General features: G+C 40.2%; 1 protein-coding gene across 2 annotated transcripts in view; it reads right to left on the bottom strand.

The window, feature by feature from the left end:
- Positions 1-15,638, bottom strand: part of GRAMD1C (GRAM domain containing 1C) — a 129,746-nt gene extending 114,108 nt beyond the window's left edge. For both annotated transcript variants that reach the window (XM_043992873.1, XM_043992874.1), the window contains exons 1-2: positions 15,576-15,638; positions 1,883-2,035 (exon numbers count right to left, since the gene is read on the bottom strand). In XM_043992873.1, coding sequence (XP_043848808.1) covers positions 1,883-2,035; positions 15,576-15,602 — 180 coding nt within the window. In that variant the 5' untranslated portion in view covers positions 15,603-15,638. The remainder of the gene's footprint in view (positions 1-1,882; positions 2,036-15,575) is intronic.
- Positions 15,639-17,957: the final 2,319 nt, after the last annotated feature.

Raw genomic sequence — 17,957 nt, 5'->3', positions numbered from 1 at the left:
TCAGATGAATAATTAGTATCCTATTGCCTGCCTTTTCAATTGGGGAGGGGCTAGAGTAGAGAGAATTGGAAACTCAAATTTTTTTAAATGAATGATAAATATAATTATAAAAAATTGAAATAAAATACAAGCTGTAAAAACAACATCAACAATTCCGAAGATAGGAGAGACAAAACAGTAATAGTTTTTCTAAAAACAAACAGAAAAACTATAATGAAAAAAGATAGCTGAGATGACTTTAAGATTGGTGACTATTTTACATAATTATTATATAATTAAAAGTGTTACCTAGGAATTGGGAGCCTCCTGGGAGATGAGGAGTTAAGTTCAAGGTCATTTAAAGGCTGAACATCATAACAAATATTCAATAAACTGAAGCATAAATTGGTGCATAGATATGTACCAATCTTTACTTCCTAGTCCTATTGATATGATGACTTTGCACTTCCTTAGTCTTTCCAAATTATAAAATAAATTCTGACTAGCTCTAACTCAATTCAACATTTATTAAGTGACTACAATGTACCAGGTGCATCTCTATGAAGTAGATATAAAACCAAAAATGAACATAGAAATTAATTCTGACTATTCACCAGAAGGGCAAACACAGAAGCTGAAGCTTGAATACTTTGGCCAAATGATGATAAGTATAAAGAATTAATTGTTATTTGAGGCTTTTATGATCCCATCTTTTGACTAGAATTTTTTAAAAAAAGAAGACAGGACTCATTTGGAAAAGACTCTGATGCTGGGAAAGATTGAAGGCAGAAGGAGAGAAGAACAGCAGAGGATGAGAGGGAGAGATAGTGTCATGGAAGCAACAAACATAAGCTTGAACAGACTCAGGGAAGTAGTGGAGGACAAAAGGTCTGGTGTGCTTTGGTCCCTGGAGTCATGGAGAGTTAGACACAACTGGACTGAACAACAACATTACCTTTATGCTTTAACACAAAAAAGTGTTTGCTTCACAATGATATATAATCTGTATTTGTATAATTTGCATTAAAAATGTGTTGAGGGGCAGCTAGGTGGCACAGTGGATAAAGCACTGGCCCTGGATTCAGGAGGACCTGAGTTCAAATATGACCTCAGACACTTAACACTTACCAGCTGTGTGACTCTGGGCAGGTCACTTAACCCTAATTACCTCACCAAAAAAAGTAAAAAAAAAAAGTGTTGAAACAGGTTTCTTATCTACTATTTCATAACCACCAAAAATCCTGGTAGGGGAGAGTAATGCCTCTATTATAACAATAAGTAACAAAAGGAACAGCAACCACATTTTGTTCCTGCAGACAGAATCTAACGGGGAGGATTTCAGTACACCTGAACAACAAGCAGTATTCTCATTTTACCATCCAGAAAGAAGCCAGAGGCACTTCCAGGTTACACCATGCAAACAGAACCTGAAACGCCAACTCTGAAACTCTCTTTTATAGTTGTTAAAAGCTAAAATTAAATACAGTTACTCATTCTTAGGAAATCCCTTTTAAAATCAAAGGAATCATGTAAAATAAGTTTCTTCCTAATACCACAGAAAAATATAGTATAGATATAAATTTCATTTCTGGTACATGCAGAAAATGACAACATATCAAGATTACTGCACTGTGTGGTATAAGGTTTCCCAGGGAGGAAATTTAAGCAGATGATTTCCAGTTAACATCAAGGTAGACAACAGCACAGTCTAGTGGTCAAAGAATAGTAATAAAGATTATTGCTCTGAGAACTGCCAAAGTGACCACAGATGAGATATTCAGTTATGCTGAAACCTAGTTATAAAATTAAGTCTGGGTATCTACAAAGAAATGTTACATAAGATTCTAAAGATAAAAAATTATGAACAAATAATAGCAAGATGGGGGAAAAACTGCTGAGTTACCCAAAAGCTCCAGTCAGTACTCCAAGGATTGTGTAAATTAGGCCCCTGTTTTTTAACTGGCGATACGCTATTTTCTTCTACAACAGGGCTGAGTTTTTCTTCCACATCTTCCAATAATTCACTGATGAAGCCAGTATCTTCTTCCTGTACCGCCTGTCAACAAGAATCAGAAAATAAGCCTACTTAACAGGACATGTCAAAAGTAAAGAGAAAAATGAACAGTTCTTTCATGTTCAAAATTTATAAACCAACTCCAAAGAACAAATTGTTTTTAGAAGCACACCATCACACTGCTAATGTAGGAATCTGTTTTGCTTGACTGCACATTTTTGTTACAAGGATTTGTTTTTCTTTTTTTCTTTTCAGTTGGTTGTGGGAGGGAGGTGGGAAGAAGAGAAGATAAATTTTAGTTAATTTTTAAAAAATAAAATTTAATTTAAAAAGAATACCATTGGGGCGGCTAGGTGGCACAGTGGATAGAGCACCGGCCCTGGAGTCAGGAGTACCTGAGTTCAAATCCGGCCTCAGACACTTAACACTTACTAGCTGTGTGACCCTGGGCAAGTCACTTAACCCCAATTGCCTCACAAAAAAAAAAAACAAAACAAAAGAAAACCATCTCTATTCTTAAGAATTAAAAGGAAATTGGGGCACCTAGGTGGCACAGTGGATAAAGCACTGGCCCTGGATTCAGGAGGACCCGAGTTCAAATCCAGCCTCAGACACTTAACAATTACTAGCTGTGTGACCCTCAGCAAGTCACTTAACACCAATTGCCTCACCAAAAAAAAAAAGAATTAAAAGTGGAGCAGCTAGGTGTTACAGTGGATAAAGCACTGGCCCTGGATTCAGGAGGACCTGAGTTCAAATCTGGCCTCAGACACTTGACACTTACTAGCTATGTGACCCTGGGCAAGTCACTTTAACCCTCATTGTCCAGCAAAAAACCAAAAACAAACAAAAAAAAGTGATATCATTGTTCTACTTAGATGGTTCTACTTACCCATGATGATAAAACATAAGATTTATGTGTGTGTGTGGTTTTTTTTTTTTGTGAGGCAATTGGGGTTAAGTGACTTGCCCAGGGTCACACAGCTAGTAAGTGTTAAGTGTCTGAGGCCAGATTTGAACTCAGGTACTCCTGAATCCAGGGCCCGTGCTCTATCCACTGTGCCACCTAGCTGCCCCAAAACATAAGATTTAAAACATCAGAATCCAAAACCAACAAAGGCACTACCAAAACCAAATGAAAATAGAGTGGTTTATTGAAGAATTAGTTTTCTTTTTTTTTTCAAGATTGAGAGCAGAAGTCATTTATAGTCCTAGGTAGTTCTGCAATGTTAAGGAATTTACCCAAGGGCACACAGTCAGTATGAATCAGATGTAGGTCCTGAACAGAGGTCTTCTGGCTTCAAACCTACCTCTCTATATTTTCCAATCAGTTCTATTTATCTTGGATAGGAGATCTTTATCAGAGAAATCTACTGCAAGACTTTTCCTATTTCACTGTTTCCCCAGAGTGGGATGTAGTGGACTTCAGTCAATTCAGACTCTGAGGCTGGGGTCTGGAACCTAACACCCCAGTCCCTGTTATTGTTAGACCATTCTGTCCATATTCCATCCCATTGCTAAAACACCCCCCCCACCCCAGTTCTTTGGCCAAACAGGGTGTTGTCCTGAGAGACACATATTTTGTCTTACTAAACATGGTGTCTGTCTCCTTTTAGTGCAAACCCACACTGGTACCACCCCTCCCTTCTTGCATTCCAAAGCCCCTAGCTCCCGGTACCATAACCATCTGCCCCCTCCTTACACAGGTGAAGTGGTTTCACCCTTTCCCCCTCCCCTTTCCCCAGCTCTCAGACCTAGCTGAACATGCCTCCATACCCTAACAGTGAGCTCATCATGTGGAACAGGTGGGACAGGATTGGATGTTAGATTGTGAGCCCAGCTAGTGCACAAGGGGACTGCCCCCTCAAATTTCTATAAAAACCCAACTCATGAGCTCATTGGGGTGCTCCTCATTCCTTGTATGGGGTCGCCCATTCTCATAAGCATGAAATAAATCTGTCTCTGCTTGACTCGGTGGTCTTCTCGAATTATTTGAGTAAACTGAGGCAATTGTCCCATACACCCACTATTTTTAATTACACAAAAACATTTCAATTTTGTGAAATCAAAATTGTTCATTTTATCTTGCCATACTTTTGTTATCCTTTGGTCAAGATCTCTGCTGTGATCCAAAAGAGATAATACAGAAAGGTATCGCCTTTCCCGTTCTTCTGACTTATTTATGACATGATCCTTTAGATCCAGGTCAAGTATCCATTTGGAGCTTACTGTGGTGTAATGCATGAGATTTTAATCTAAATCTAATTTCTGTCAGAATACTTTCCAGTTTGCCCAGTGCTTTTTGTCAAAGAGCGAGTCCTTACCCATGTAGTTGGTATGCTCAGGTTTATCAAACACTATGCTACTGTGTTCATTAGCTTCAGGATCTTATATGGCTAATCTACTCTACCAACCAACTTTGCTATTTTTAAACAGTATCAAGTAGTTTTAATAATTATTGCTTCATAGTTTAGGATTTGGTAGGGGTATCCTTCCTTTCTATTTGTATTAATCATTTCCCTTGAGTTTCAAAACCTTTTGTTCTTTCAAATGAAGTATATTATTTTTTTCTAGTTATGTAAAACAACCTTTTGCTAGTATGATTAGTATGTAATTGAATTTGTAAATGAATTTAGGTAATGTTGTTGGCACAGTAAAACTACAAACAACTACTCTCCAATTATCTAAGTCTGACTTTATTTCTGTAAAGATTGTTTTGTAGTTGTATTCTTCTAACTCCTGTGTATCTTGGAAGGTGGAGTCCTGAACATCTTATATATTTTATAATTATTTTTAATAGAATTTTTTCTATTTATTCCTGCTGAGACGCTTGGGGTTATATTTTTTGTTTGTTTGGGGTGTTTTGTAAATACATATTAAGGATAGTAAAATCTGCAGCTTCATTTTATATTCCACTACTTGGCTAAAGTTATTGTTTCAATCAATTTTAGTTGAGTTGCAAGGGTACTCTTAAATAAACCATATCATTTGCAAAAGTGATATTTTTGTTTCCTATTTGCTTGTGTTCATCTCCCCAATTTCTTTTTCTTGTCCTGTTAATCCCGGACAAGAACCAGTAAACAAAATGATTTAAGATTAGAACAAGAGAGAGGGGACAGTTGAAGGAGTAACTTACTAGAGAAGAGAGGAGGGTGTGGGATCAAGGGTACATTAATGTCGGATTCCTTATGTGTAAAATAAGGAGGTTGGACTACATGACCTTCCCACTCTAAATCCATGATCCTAGGATCCTAGAGTCATTATGTACACTCATGGCCTCCAACTCAACTCCTCATCTCCCATTCACTTTATAATCTGCATTCCAATCCCATCTCCCTATTAAAATGGCTCTCTCTAGGTTACCAATGATGTTTTAACTACTGAATTCGATGTCATTTTATGAGTCATCATTCTACCTGACCTCATTATAAATAAATCAGAGGCGTAAGGAAGAAAATACCTTTCACAATTATGGATGGGGTAAAAAAATCACAACCAAACAAGGGATAGAGAGGATGAGAAAAGATAAAACAGACAATTTTGATTATATAAAGCTTAAAAGGTTTTACACAAAACCAATATAGTCAAAATTTTAAAAGAAAGTTAACTGAGAAAAAAATTGTGCAGAATGTTGTTTTGATAAAGGCTTCATCCAAAATATATGCAGAACTGGTTCAAATTTATAAGAACAAGAGCCATTACCTAATAGATAAATGGTCAAAAGATAATATCAGGCAGTTTTCTAAGTAAGAAATCTAAGCATGTTTAAAAATGCTCTGAATCACAAATAGAAAAACAGAACAATTCTAAAGTTCCACCTGACACTAATTAGATGGACAAAAAAGAGAAAAACAATTATTAAGAAAGGCTAAGGTAAAAGAAGGTGCACTAATATGCTGCTGGCAGAACTATAAATTGGCATTTTGGGACTATAGCCAAAAAGTCATCAAACTGTGTAAACCCTTAAACTTAGAAATGAATGAAAGAAATGAATGAATAAATGAATGAATGGGGAAAAAAGCATTTATCAAGTGCTTAATATGTGCGAAGCACTATGTTATCTAAACACTGTGGATAGCAATAGAAAATCAAATAGTTCCTGCTCTCAAGGAGCATTCACATTCTAATGGTGGAGAAGGTTTCAGCTCTAAGTCAGATGGAAAGGTCAAAGCAATGGTAATGGCTATTGTTTAATGTCATTTCCACTGATAAAATATCAGTTCCTGATGTTAAAGCATTTTACAGTACCAAGGACTTTGATGACAAGAATTTTCTGGCTCTTTAATTGATGTAGTAGATATATAACAACTAGACAGTGAGATCAAAGAATAGATCCATATATGCAAAAATTATTTACAGCAGATTTCTTTGTTATAGCAAAGAGCTAGAAGCCAAGAATTGTGCCCATTTAACTGGGAAATGACTGAACAAATTATGGTAGATGAATGTATTGAAATATTATTGCTTAATAAGAAAAGATGAAAGGAGCTGCAATGAGCAGGAGAGGTGAGAACAGCCTTTTGTGGGGTTAGGCTTAGGAATCAAGTACATCGTCTAGTCATAGCAGGGGGAGGTGAAAGCAGCAATGGTGAAGAAGACCACTGAGATATTGGGCATATAAATCAGGCACCTTTGACAATGAAGGTTCGTTAGTGACTGGGGGGGGAAAGGATGAAACTTGAAGAAAGCTTTGACTTCAAAAGATGTTTCACTGCTTGAAAAAATTCTAAATTCTGGAATGAGTATGGAATCTAGTTTTCAGTTTGGATGGATTCTTCTCATTTATGAAGCTGGTATTGCTAATGTGGAGTGAGTGAGTATCTTCTTGGACAGAAAGGCTTTGGTAATGACCAATATAATATTCTGATGGTTGCATGTTCTTTACATGATTTAGAGGGTCAGATTTTAAAGAAAGTACAACCACTGCTATCGGGAAATGCTAACCCAAATGTTACTTGCAGAAAATGTATGACTCCAATCAGATTTGCAGCTTTAGAAGGCCATCCCTTAGGCTGTTGCTCATGGAGCAAAAATAAATACCCAACATGCAAATAGTTATCTACCTTTAATGTGGGCAGCACAACAGGGTCATAAAAGTATAGTTTTGAAAGTTGCTTGAACTAGGAGCTAATAAAACAATACAAACCAAAGATGAAAAGAAAGTGAGAAAGATTGCTAAAGGGAATAAACATTTAGAGCTCTTCACTTTACTTTCTTTGTGAATCCATGGCAAAGAATGCTCCAAAGAAATATGCAGACTTTTGACAATGGATGGTGATACAGGGAAAGACCTTAAATGTAATTCCTATATAGCTTTTGGTCATCTGGAAGCATTTTTAAAGGATTTGATCATATGAAAGAATTACTAAAGGAAAGAATCATAACCTTATTAGAAAGGAAGACTTTTCTGAGAATGAAATTACTAATATTAGAGACCAACAAAAAACTCTGGATTCTGATAAAGAATTACAGGTAGAGGACATAAAATTTAGAGAGCTGACTGAAGTGATAAACTCAGAAATCAGAGGTGATAAGTTCCTCAATTTTCTGCTGAAATTAAACAATGTAATATTTAACTACAGCAGCACAGAACATAATCAACCAGTTAACAGTAAATTCTTATCAGACAGTACTAGAATGGGGATCTCCCAAAGCCTGATATCTGTAAAATTTGGTTTGTAATGTTGAAAATCTATGTGGGGGCAGCTAGGTGGCATAGTGGATAGAGCACCGGCCCTGGAGTTAGGAAGACCTGAGTTCAAATCCTACCTCAGACATTTGACACTTACTAGCTGTGTGACCCTGGGCAAGTTACTTAACCTCAATTGCCTCACCGAAAAAAAAGAAAATCTATGTGAAAAAGTCTGTAAACTAAAAGACTAACTCAGAAGTTGCAAAATGACCAGAAAAATTATCTCTGTCACATACCACCTATAGAAACATTTTCTATCTGGAAGAGTGTATTTTTGAAGAGAACATTTACCATATGTGGATTTGAGTTTCTCTTCTTCAACTGTAAGCTAACTTTCCAGAAAAGCTGATGTTAATTCTTGTTTTAAGCAATGTGTACAGTGAAATCTTTGGAAGAGAACTGAAAAGTACCATTTGTTGGGTTTTATACTCCCAAACACTTTGTAGAAACATTTTTAAAACAAGGTTGCATGTTTCTTTACAGATTTTTTTCCTGTCAGATTTATAAATCTCATTTGTTCATTTTGATCAAGACATAGATAACAGGTAATTCTGTGATTCTTTAATTCAGTTGAATATCTTATATGATTATTGATCATCTTCAAATAAGGTTTTACCTAGTCTTTAAAAAAAATGATGCCAGGGATGGTTTCAGAGAAACTTCGGAAGACTTTATGAACTGACAGCACAGGGGGCAGCTGGGTGGCGCAGTGGATAAAGTACTGGCCCTGCATTCAGGAGGACCTGAGTTGAAATCCAACCTCAGACACTTGACACTTCCTAGCTGTGTGAGCTGGGGCAAATCATTTAACCCTCATTGTCTACCCCCTCCCCCCCCCCAAAATAAACTGAAGGCAAAGTAAAGTGCGAACAGAATAATTTATACAATAACAAAGGCAAATATACACCTCTGAAAGGTTTATGAACTCTGATCAATGCAATGATCAACCACGATTCCAGAGGACTGATGATGAGACCTGCTACACACCTCCTAATAGAGAAATGATGAACTCAAGTTACAGGATGAGATATATGTTTCTGGATACAGCCAGTGTCAAAATTTTTCTAGTTTGATACATGTTTGTTACAAAGGAAAAAAAAAATTCACCTTCCTGGCTTCCCTGAAGTCCCAGCTAAAATTTAAAATCCTACCTTCTATAAGCCTGCCTCTCCTGATCCTTCTTACTTAATTCTATTGTCTTTCCTGTTTCCTCATATTTATCTCCTATATAGTTTATAAATAGTTGTTTGCATGTTGTCTCCAGACCCAGTTAGACTGTGACCTCGTTAAAAGCAGGGATTGTCTCTTTACATTGCTAGGCATTGCACAATGGCAGACATATAACTGGCACTGAAAAAAATGTTTACTGACTGATTGACTCAATCCTGATTTTTGTTGACATCATGGCAACCTTTGATACTGTTAATCATCTCCTGGATACTCTCTGCTTCTATTTGTCCAACCCATTCCTCAGTGTCCTTTGCTAGATTTTTATCCAGGTCATAATCATTAACTGTGGGTGCTCTTTCAGGCTCTGTATTGAGCTTTCTTCCCTTTTCCCTCGATTACTGTCCTACTTGGTGAACTCACCAACTACCATGGACTCAATTATCATCTCTATGCAATTGATTCCCAGATTGATCTATCTAGCCATAATCTTTCTCTTCAGCTCCAGACCTGTATTACCAACTGCCTTTTGAACAACTTGAAATGCATGTACATTTAGGTCTCATGTTCAAAAAACAATTCATGATCTTCCCTCCAAAACCCTCCTCTCTTCTCAACTTTCATATTACTATTAAGGGCATCATTATCCTATCACTTATCCATGCTCCCAACCTTGGCTATCATCTTCAACTGTTCTCTCTCCCTCACACCACAAACCAAATCTGTTGTCAAATTTTATCATTTCTACCCTCACAATATCTCTCCTACACATCCCCTTCTCTCCAATCAAACCTTCATTACTTGAACTATGGTAGTGGCTTTCTAATTTGAGTACGTACCTTGAATCTCTCCCCACTCCAATTTATCTTGGAAGTAAACACAAATCGTATACCACTTTTGCAAGAAGACAAGGAGGGGCAGCTAGGTGGTGCAGTGGATAGAGCACCGGCCCTGGAGTCAGAAGGACCTGAGTTCAAATGCGGCCTCAGACACAACACTAGCTGTGTGACCATGGGCAAGTCACTTAACCCCAACTGGCTCACCAAAAAAAAAAAAGAAGACAAGGTAAGTTACAAGATGATAATTAATGTGGATGTTAGGTTCAAGGGATGCTTTTTTCAAGATCAGGGAGACAGGCAGGTAGGAAGAAAGATGCTAGTTAGGGAGAGCCTGAAGATTTACAAAGTTCTCAGCTGAGAGGATGAGGCTTAGGGATATTATGGTGGGTTGAGAAGAGGTTTGGAATAGTTACTGTGAAGAGTAGGATAGAGAATATATCAGGGAAGAGTAAAAGGACCACTTGGGAGCAGTGAGGGCTCAATTGAGATTAGATAACATAAATTTGTAGTAGACGCAATCAGAACAATTTTGTGACTTCCTCCAGCCTCTGTTCATTAGCATATGACTTGTTTGTTTTTTGTCCTTGTTCTAGAAGAGGACCAAGACATCAGGGTGATGTCAGAACTTGCAGTGAATTGGATTTAAGTGAGGGAGGGCTGTGCAAGGTCACCAACCTCACTCTCTCTTCCAGAGCCATCTGGGCCCAGTGGCAAGATATGTATCAGGACAACTAAGGCAGCTAGGTGGCATTGTGGATAGAACACTGGCCCTAAAGTTAGGAGGACCTGAATATCACCTCAGATACTTAGTTGCCATGTGAACCTGGGCAAGTCACTTAACCGCAATTGCCTTAAAAACATCTGGGGCCGTCTCCAGCATATTACCAGAAGCAAAAGAAGGTTGGGTTTTGGCAAAATGGGGTCACTAATAAGACAAGGGGGAAATGGATTCAAGAGTAGAAAATAATGCTGTAAAGCTGAACTGGTTCACTACGGGGTCGAGAATAGGAAAGGAAGAAGAGTATAGTCCGTACATTATTAAACGGAAAGAGATTGGAAGTCAAGATGAGGCTTAGGTCTAGAATCATAGGGTTAGAAGGGACCTTAGAGATTATTTAGTCCAATCCCTTCATTTTAAAGATGAGGAAACTAAATAAAGTACAGAGAAGTTAAGTGATTTACTCATGAAAGGCCACACAAGGCATTAAGAAGCTGAGTCAGGGGAGCTAGGATAAAGCACCTGCCCTGGATTCAGGAGGACCTGAGTTCAAATCCAGCTTCAGGCACTTAACACTTACTAGCTGTGTGACCCTGGGCAAGTCACTTAACCCTCATTGCCCCACCAAAAAAAAAAAAAAGAAGCTGAGTCAGGATTCAAACTAAAGTCCCATGACTTTTCCCACTGTACATACATATACATATATACATATACACATACATATATACACATAAAACAATACAAGGTAATATACAGTAATTGTCAAATGAGTCACCCAAAGAGAAGGTGGTAGAGTTCAAAAGAAGGAGAAGCTGAGTTTTCAAAGGTTGAGCATTTGGCAAAGACTTTGTGAAGGTGAAACTTGGTCTAGAACTTTATGGCTAGGTAAGGCAGAGAAGCAGAACAAAGTCAAGGTATAGATAGGAAAAGGCAAAACATGTTCAAGAATAATGAATGTTCCAGTTTGTTTAGAACAGAAGATTCATGTGAGGGAATAGGTAGCATGGATCACAGATGTAAGGCTAACTGCACCTCAGTGGTAACGTACTCCAATTCCCTCATTTTATAGATAAGAAAACAGGACTGGAGATTTTAAAACGACTCACCTGGAATATTATTGTGCAATAAGAAATGACAAGCAGGATGATTTCAGAAAGGACTGGAAAGAACTATATAAATTGATGTATAATGAAGTGAGCAGAACCAAGAGAACATTGTGCACAGTGACAGCAATATTGTTTGATGAAGAACTGTGAGTGACTTAACTGTTCTCAGCAATACAATGATCCAAGAAAATCCCAAAGAACTCATGATGAAGCATACTATCCATCTCCAAAGAAAGAACTGATGTTGATTGAACATAGACTAGTACACAGACTAGAACACATGCTATTTTTCATTTTCTTTGACACATTGAATTTAAGGTTTACTGGGGGGGGGGGGGGTATAGCAGAGTTTCTAAGATTTACTTATAGCTATTTTGAAGACAAATATATGCACTCTCCTCCTACTTTACAGTCCAGTCAAACTGACCTCCTGGCTGCTGCCCAGAAACAACACTGCATTTCCTATCACCCTGATTTGTCCCACAGTCAGTGAGTGCACTCCCTCCTCACCACCAGCATGAAAAATCCTTGGCTTCCTTCAAGGCTCAATTCAAGGGCCACTTTCCATATGGGGGGGAGGGGAGGGCTACATTGATCCCACAAGTTGCTAGTTCTCCCCCACCAAAAAAACCCCCACCCAAACCTCTTCTTATTTATTTTGTATGCATATTTGATTTGGGGTTTAGGAAGCAAGGAGGAATTAAGAGACTAGATAACAGGACGACTAGATAACAGGATAGACACACCAAAAGAAGGGGAGATAAAATTCAATGGCAAGAAAGTCCATTAGGTGTGGCTACTACCTGGGGGGCACCAGGGGAGAGCGATAACTCCTGAAGTCAGAACCACCATTCCTAAACAATAATCCTCCAGGACTCTCAGGAATCTTTCTCCACCCCACCCCCAAAAGGAACTTTCCATTGTCAGGTGGTCACTCCACCTATCCTCTAGATAAAAGCCTCGTTCTTCCTTCTTTTCTAGGAGAAAGAGGTCAGTAAGGCATCTCCTCCCCTTGAGGCGAAGAAGTTTTCCACTTCCCTCATAGTCACTTTCTCTAGCGCCCCAAGAAAAGATTTTTAATCCTAATTGGACTGTGTTCAAGGAATATCTAAGGATCCCCCCTCCTCCCCCCCCCCACCCCTCCCACACACACACAGCTATTCCCCAGTGACATATTTTTATTGGGATGAAGTATGAAGTAGGTAGAGAGAACACCAGTTTCAGAAACAAGAAGACCTGGTTTCAAGACCCACCCTTGACATACTAGCTGTGTAACCCCAGGCAAGTCTCAGCGCTACAAGACAAAGCTTTCTCAAACTTTTTCCACTCAAGACCCCTTTTTACCCAAGAAATTTTAAACGACTCCAGGTATATAGGTATATAAAATAGGTATACATAACCTTTTACTGTTGCCAAATTTATCGCAACCCCAACATTCAGTTATGCAACCCAACTTTTAAGTTTTGCTCCAGGAAGCTCTCTGAAGACTTTTTTTTGGTCAATCAAAAAGCATTCATTAATGGGGCAGCTAGGTGGCACAGTGGTGATAAAGCACCAGGCTTGGATTCAGGAGGACTTGGGTTCAAATCCAGCCTCAGACACTTGACACTTACTAGCTGTATGACCCTGGGCAAGTCACTTAAACCTCACTGCCCTGGCGGGGGGGGGGGGGGGGGGGAGTATTTATTAAACTTTATGGGCCAGTTATTGTGCTGAGCAATGGGGATATAAAGAAAGAATAGATAAAGAAAAAAATAGAAATAATCTCTGCTCTCAAAGAATTTACAAGAGAGAGAAAGAGACACAGAGAGAGAATATGAACAAAGAAGATACATATAGAATAATGGTAAGAGGGCAGCTAGGTGGTACAGTGGATAGAGCACCCACCCTTGTGAGAAAATGGGTAGCTGTCTCCTCTCAATGAGGATATAACAGTCAATCATACCCCTCCTGACCTGATTGTAGGACAAAGGTCTCAGATCTCCTCCTCCCCCTCAGGCTAACAAAATCACGTGGTTCAAGGAGCCCTGTTCTCAATAAGGTCTGCTCGGAGTTGTATCCATATAAAGAATAAGGTCCACTCCTGAATTATGCCCATATAAGGAAGAGGGATGTGAATACTGCCTTCCAATTAGATAGTTTTTGCCTATAGATTATAACCCTTGAGTAATCAGACCAATGATGAAAAAGGGGAGGGTCCATTTGTGTTAGAGAGTAGGGTATAAAACAGGGTCTTCAAGCCTACTTTCTTTGCACCTAGCTGCACACTAGGGTGTCTCCTCATGAGAAGGAAATAAAAGAGCCTTTGTCACAATCAATGCTGAGTTCCTGAGGATTATTGAGAAGAGGATTGATTTTTCCCTCACATCCTGAATTTAAGAAGACCTGAGTTCAAATACGGCCTCAGACACTTGATACTTACTAGCTGTGTGACCCTGGGCAAGTCACTTAACCCTCACTGCCCACCACCCCAAACACACAAAAAGTCTAGAGTAACGGGAAGGTAACCTTTGAAGGCAGCAGGGGCTGGGGCAGGAGGAGAGCCAGGAAAGGCTGCCTTCAGAAGATGGCATTTGAACCAAATCTTCAAGGCCAGGAGGGACAGCCACATTAATGCCCAACCCATCCTTGGTAATATGGGACAGCCCCCTCATGACCACCTCAATTTTCTCCATTGCCTTTTGGGTCACCCACAATTTCATTTCTGGCATGGTCTGTGATTCCCAGCAAAAAGCTTCTTCTGAAGACGTTTAAGTTGCTTTAAAAGTCCGGATATGCATCCTAGAGAGTCTTTTATATCAATGAAATCACAGGATTAGAACCTAGACCTCCACAAGGTGTCCCAAAAGTCTTGGTGCATTTTAAAAAAGTTATTAAAAGACTTTTGAGGGGCAGCTAGGTGGCGAGGTGGGTAAAGCACCAGCCCTGTATTCAGGAAGACCTGAGTTCAAATCTGACCTAGTCACTTAATCCTCATTGGCCCACCAAAAAAAAAAAAAGACTTGGAAAAAAAAAGACTTTTGGGATACCCTGCAACTATTTAACTGCTTCTCCACAACAGAATTTAAGGGACTGTTTCTTGGGCAGCATCTTGGCACACAGTAGGCACTTAAACACTTTTTGGATTCTAATGCTCCCCACCAACCTGGCACAGTATTTGGCACATGGCTGGCACTTAAATTCTTTTTGGATTCTCTTTTGTTTTTTACCTGTCCCCCAGCTTAGCACAGGACTTGGCACATAGTAGGCACTTAATAAATGCTTTTTCTATTTTTTGTATTGCCCTCCAGACCCCACCCCTAGACTAGCACTGTTGTTGTTCAGCATCTGACTTTTTGTGACCCGATTTGGGATAGAGACACTAGAATGGTTTGCCATTTCCTTCTCCAGTTCATTTACAGATGAGGAAACTGAGGCAAACCGGGTTAAGTGACTTGCCCAGGGTCACACAGCTATTAAGTGTTTGAGGCCACATTTGAACTCAGATCTTCCTAACTTCTAGTTACACTTAATACAGTAGGCACTTTAACAAGATGCTTTTTCTAAATTTTTTTTTACCCACCCCACACAGTACTTGGCACAGAGTAGAAACTTAGATGTTTTATCGATTCAATTTTGGGGTTTTTTAGCAACTGGCACCGTACTTGTTACATAGAAGGCACTTAGATGCTTTTTGAATTAAATCTACTAGCAGTGCTTCAGGATTAAAACTCTTTTCCCCCAGCCCAAGTCAGTGTATGGGTGCAAGAGTCACATCTGGGTCAAAGTTGGGTAGGCCAACAAACATGGGAAGGCAGGAGCCTTCTGAGGCACGGAAGGAGGAGGAAGGCTGTCGGATCCTTGGAAATCACTTTCCACTTCTTCAAAATGAAAACTTTGGAAACAGAAGGGGGAGGGAGGGGGGAGACGGGCGCGGAGTCGGTGGATCACAAAATGAAAAAATAAAATAAAAGAAGGGCAAAGGGGACACCCATAGCAACGGGGAATTTACCAATGCTTAATGAAATGCGCCCCCACCCCCGGCCAGGTCCACGCCTCCGGCTCCCCAGATCGCTCTTACCTGGTGGGCTGTCAAAGCGCCCTCCATCTCTGCCCTCCTCCTGTCAGGGCGGTACTGCGCAGGCGCAGCTGCCCTCGGTCTCAACCCACCACCACTACCACCCTCCCTACCCCCAAAGCACTCACACCACGCAAAACACCCCGGTGACCTTCCAACTGGGGAAGAGGGGCGGGGGGGAAAATGAGCCGAGCATGTGCGCAGGCGCAGCTCTACCGCTTCCCCTACCCCTTTCCCTTTCCTTCTGCGGGTCCTCTCTAGCCGGGACCTCCCTCACCAGGTCCCCCGCTAGCCCGCCCCTCGCTCGGAGCACGTGGGCGCCCGCGCTCCCCCTGGCGGCGGTTGGGGAGCAGAGTCTGGCGCCAAGTGCAAAGTAACGGGAATAATTTCGGAGGCCCCTGGTCGACTGCAGATCCCCGCCTTACCCCTTATGAGGATCAATCCCCCTCCTCCCAAGTACGAACAGTCAGGGTTAGGCTCGGCTCCTCGCCACAGTCCCCAGGTCATTCCCTCTGCTGTACAGCTGCTCAACGGGTACCCCTCGTGGGGACTAGTTTTGCTCGACTGTGCACGCTTTGTTACAAGGATTGGGGAATTTTTTTCATCCACTCAGAAGAGAAAATAAATGCTTGCTCACGGGGGGGGGGGGGGGGGGAATTCATTCATTGACTATGCATATTTGTCACAAGGATTTTTTTTTTAACCCTCAAGTAGGTAGAAGGGGAAATTAATGTTTGGGGGCGGGGCGGGGTGGGGGGGTGGGGGGGACCGGACAAAGAATTCCTTGACTCTGTATCTTTGTTACAAGGATTTTGCTTCTTTTTCCTCCAGTGGGAAGAAGAGGAAAGAAATGTACATTGGAGGAGAGGATGGAAGGGAGAGAGAGCCCAGGAGTCAAGATGGAGGGGAATTCAAATGAGAGGCTTTAATAGTTTTAAACTGCACTAAGACTTTTGGAACACTCTATAGGAGACAAATGTGATAGGGATGATCAGATTAAAAAAAAATAGCAGTGGCTGAAATCATGAGGGGACTGAGGATTGTGAGATGATAATTATTAATAATCAATTTTTTGGGTAACCCAGAGTCCACTTTATCAGTTCTTTCTCTGTCCCACTCCCCTTCAGAAAGTCCAGTCTCCTTGAGAAACTTCTTCAAATCTCATCTAGGACAAACCCTAAAGAACAAAAGGAATGGAGATAGATTCTTTTGTTTTAGACTGCTAAAGGATTGATGAGATTAAACCCACCTAGATTATGGGAGTTTGCCTCCAGAGAGGTGGGGGGAGGGGGATGTTTTGTTTTGTTTTTTAGTGAGGCAATTGGGGTTAAGTGACTTGCCCAGGGTCACACAGCTAGTAAGTGTTAAGTGTCTGAGGCCGCATTTGAACTCAGGTACTTCTGACTCCAGGGCCGGTGCTCTATCCACTGTGCCATCTAGCTGCACGAGGTTTTTTTTTTTAACATTCTTTTCCCTGACTTCCCCCCTAGAGTTCATTTTAAAGTCGACCACCTTGGAGTCAAGTCAATCAATAGAGTTGAATGATGCAAACAATTAGCTTTGATGTAATAATGACCCCGATTAGCTTTGATCAATGTATAATGACACAACTCTATCAAAAGAGGATAAAACCGGGGCAGCTAGGTGGCACAATGGATAGAGCACTAGCCCTGGAGTCAGGAGTACCTGAGTTCAAATCCTGCCTCAGACACTTAACACTTACTAGCTGTGTGACCCTGGGCAAGTCACTTAACCCCAATTGCCTCACTGAAAAAAAAAAAAAGAGGATTAAAAACCCTTGAAAAAAAGGCATAAAGGGGTGGCTAAGGCATGTTCTGAGTCTCTCTTCTTTCTCTGGGACCACATGCTCTCTTTCTGGGAGACTACATGATTCTTTTGGGGCTTTTCCCCTGCTTGAGCAAACTGTCAGGCTGAAGTTCTCTCCCTGCTTTCTCTACCACATAGCCTGGGACCATGAGAAGTTAGGGAGACACATGACCAATCCTTTAGTGGTATAATATTGATAAATTAATAATACGCTTGCCCAAAACTGGTGTCTATAGTAATTATTTTCAATGCAACAGGATAAAGCCATAGAATTGAAGATCCATACATATAGTAATAGCTAGCAGTAGTATATAGCACTTTAAGGTTTACTTTACATATGTTATCTCATTTGATCCTCCCAACAACCCTCATATTATTATCCCCATTTTATGAATGAGGAAACTGAGGCTATGAGCAACTTGCCCAGGGTCACACAGCTAGTGTCTGAAGACAGAATTATGAGCTCAGATAATAACAATAATTAACATATAGATAGTGCTTACTATGTGCCAGGTTTTATGCTAAATTGCAATACAAATATCTCATTTGATCCTCAGA

This window comes from Dromiciops gliroides, chromosome 3 (genome assembly GCF_019393635.1).
Source record: "Dromiciops gliroides isolate mDroGli1 chromosome 3, mDroGli1.pri, whole genome shotgun sequence".
NCBI classification, from domain to species: Eukaryota; Metazoa; Chordata; class Mammalia; order Microbiotheria; family Microbiotheriidae; genus Dromiciops; species Dromiciops gliroides.
Note: the sequence above shows the minus strand (reverse complement) of the source record. Positions and strands in the feature narration are given on the sequence as shown.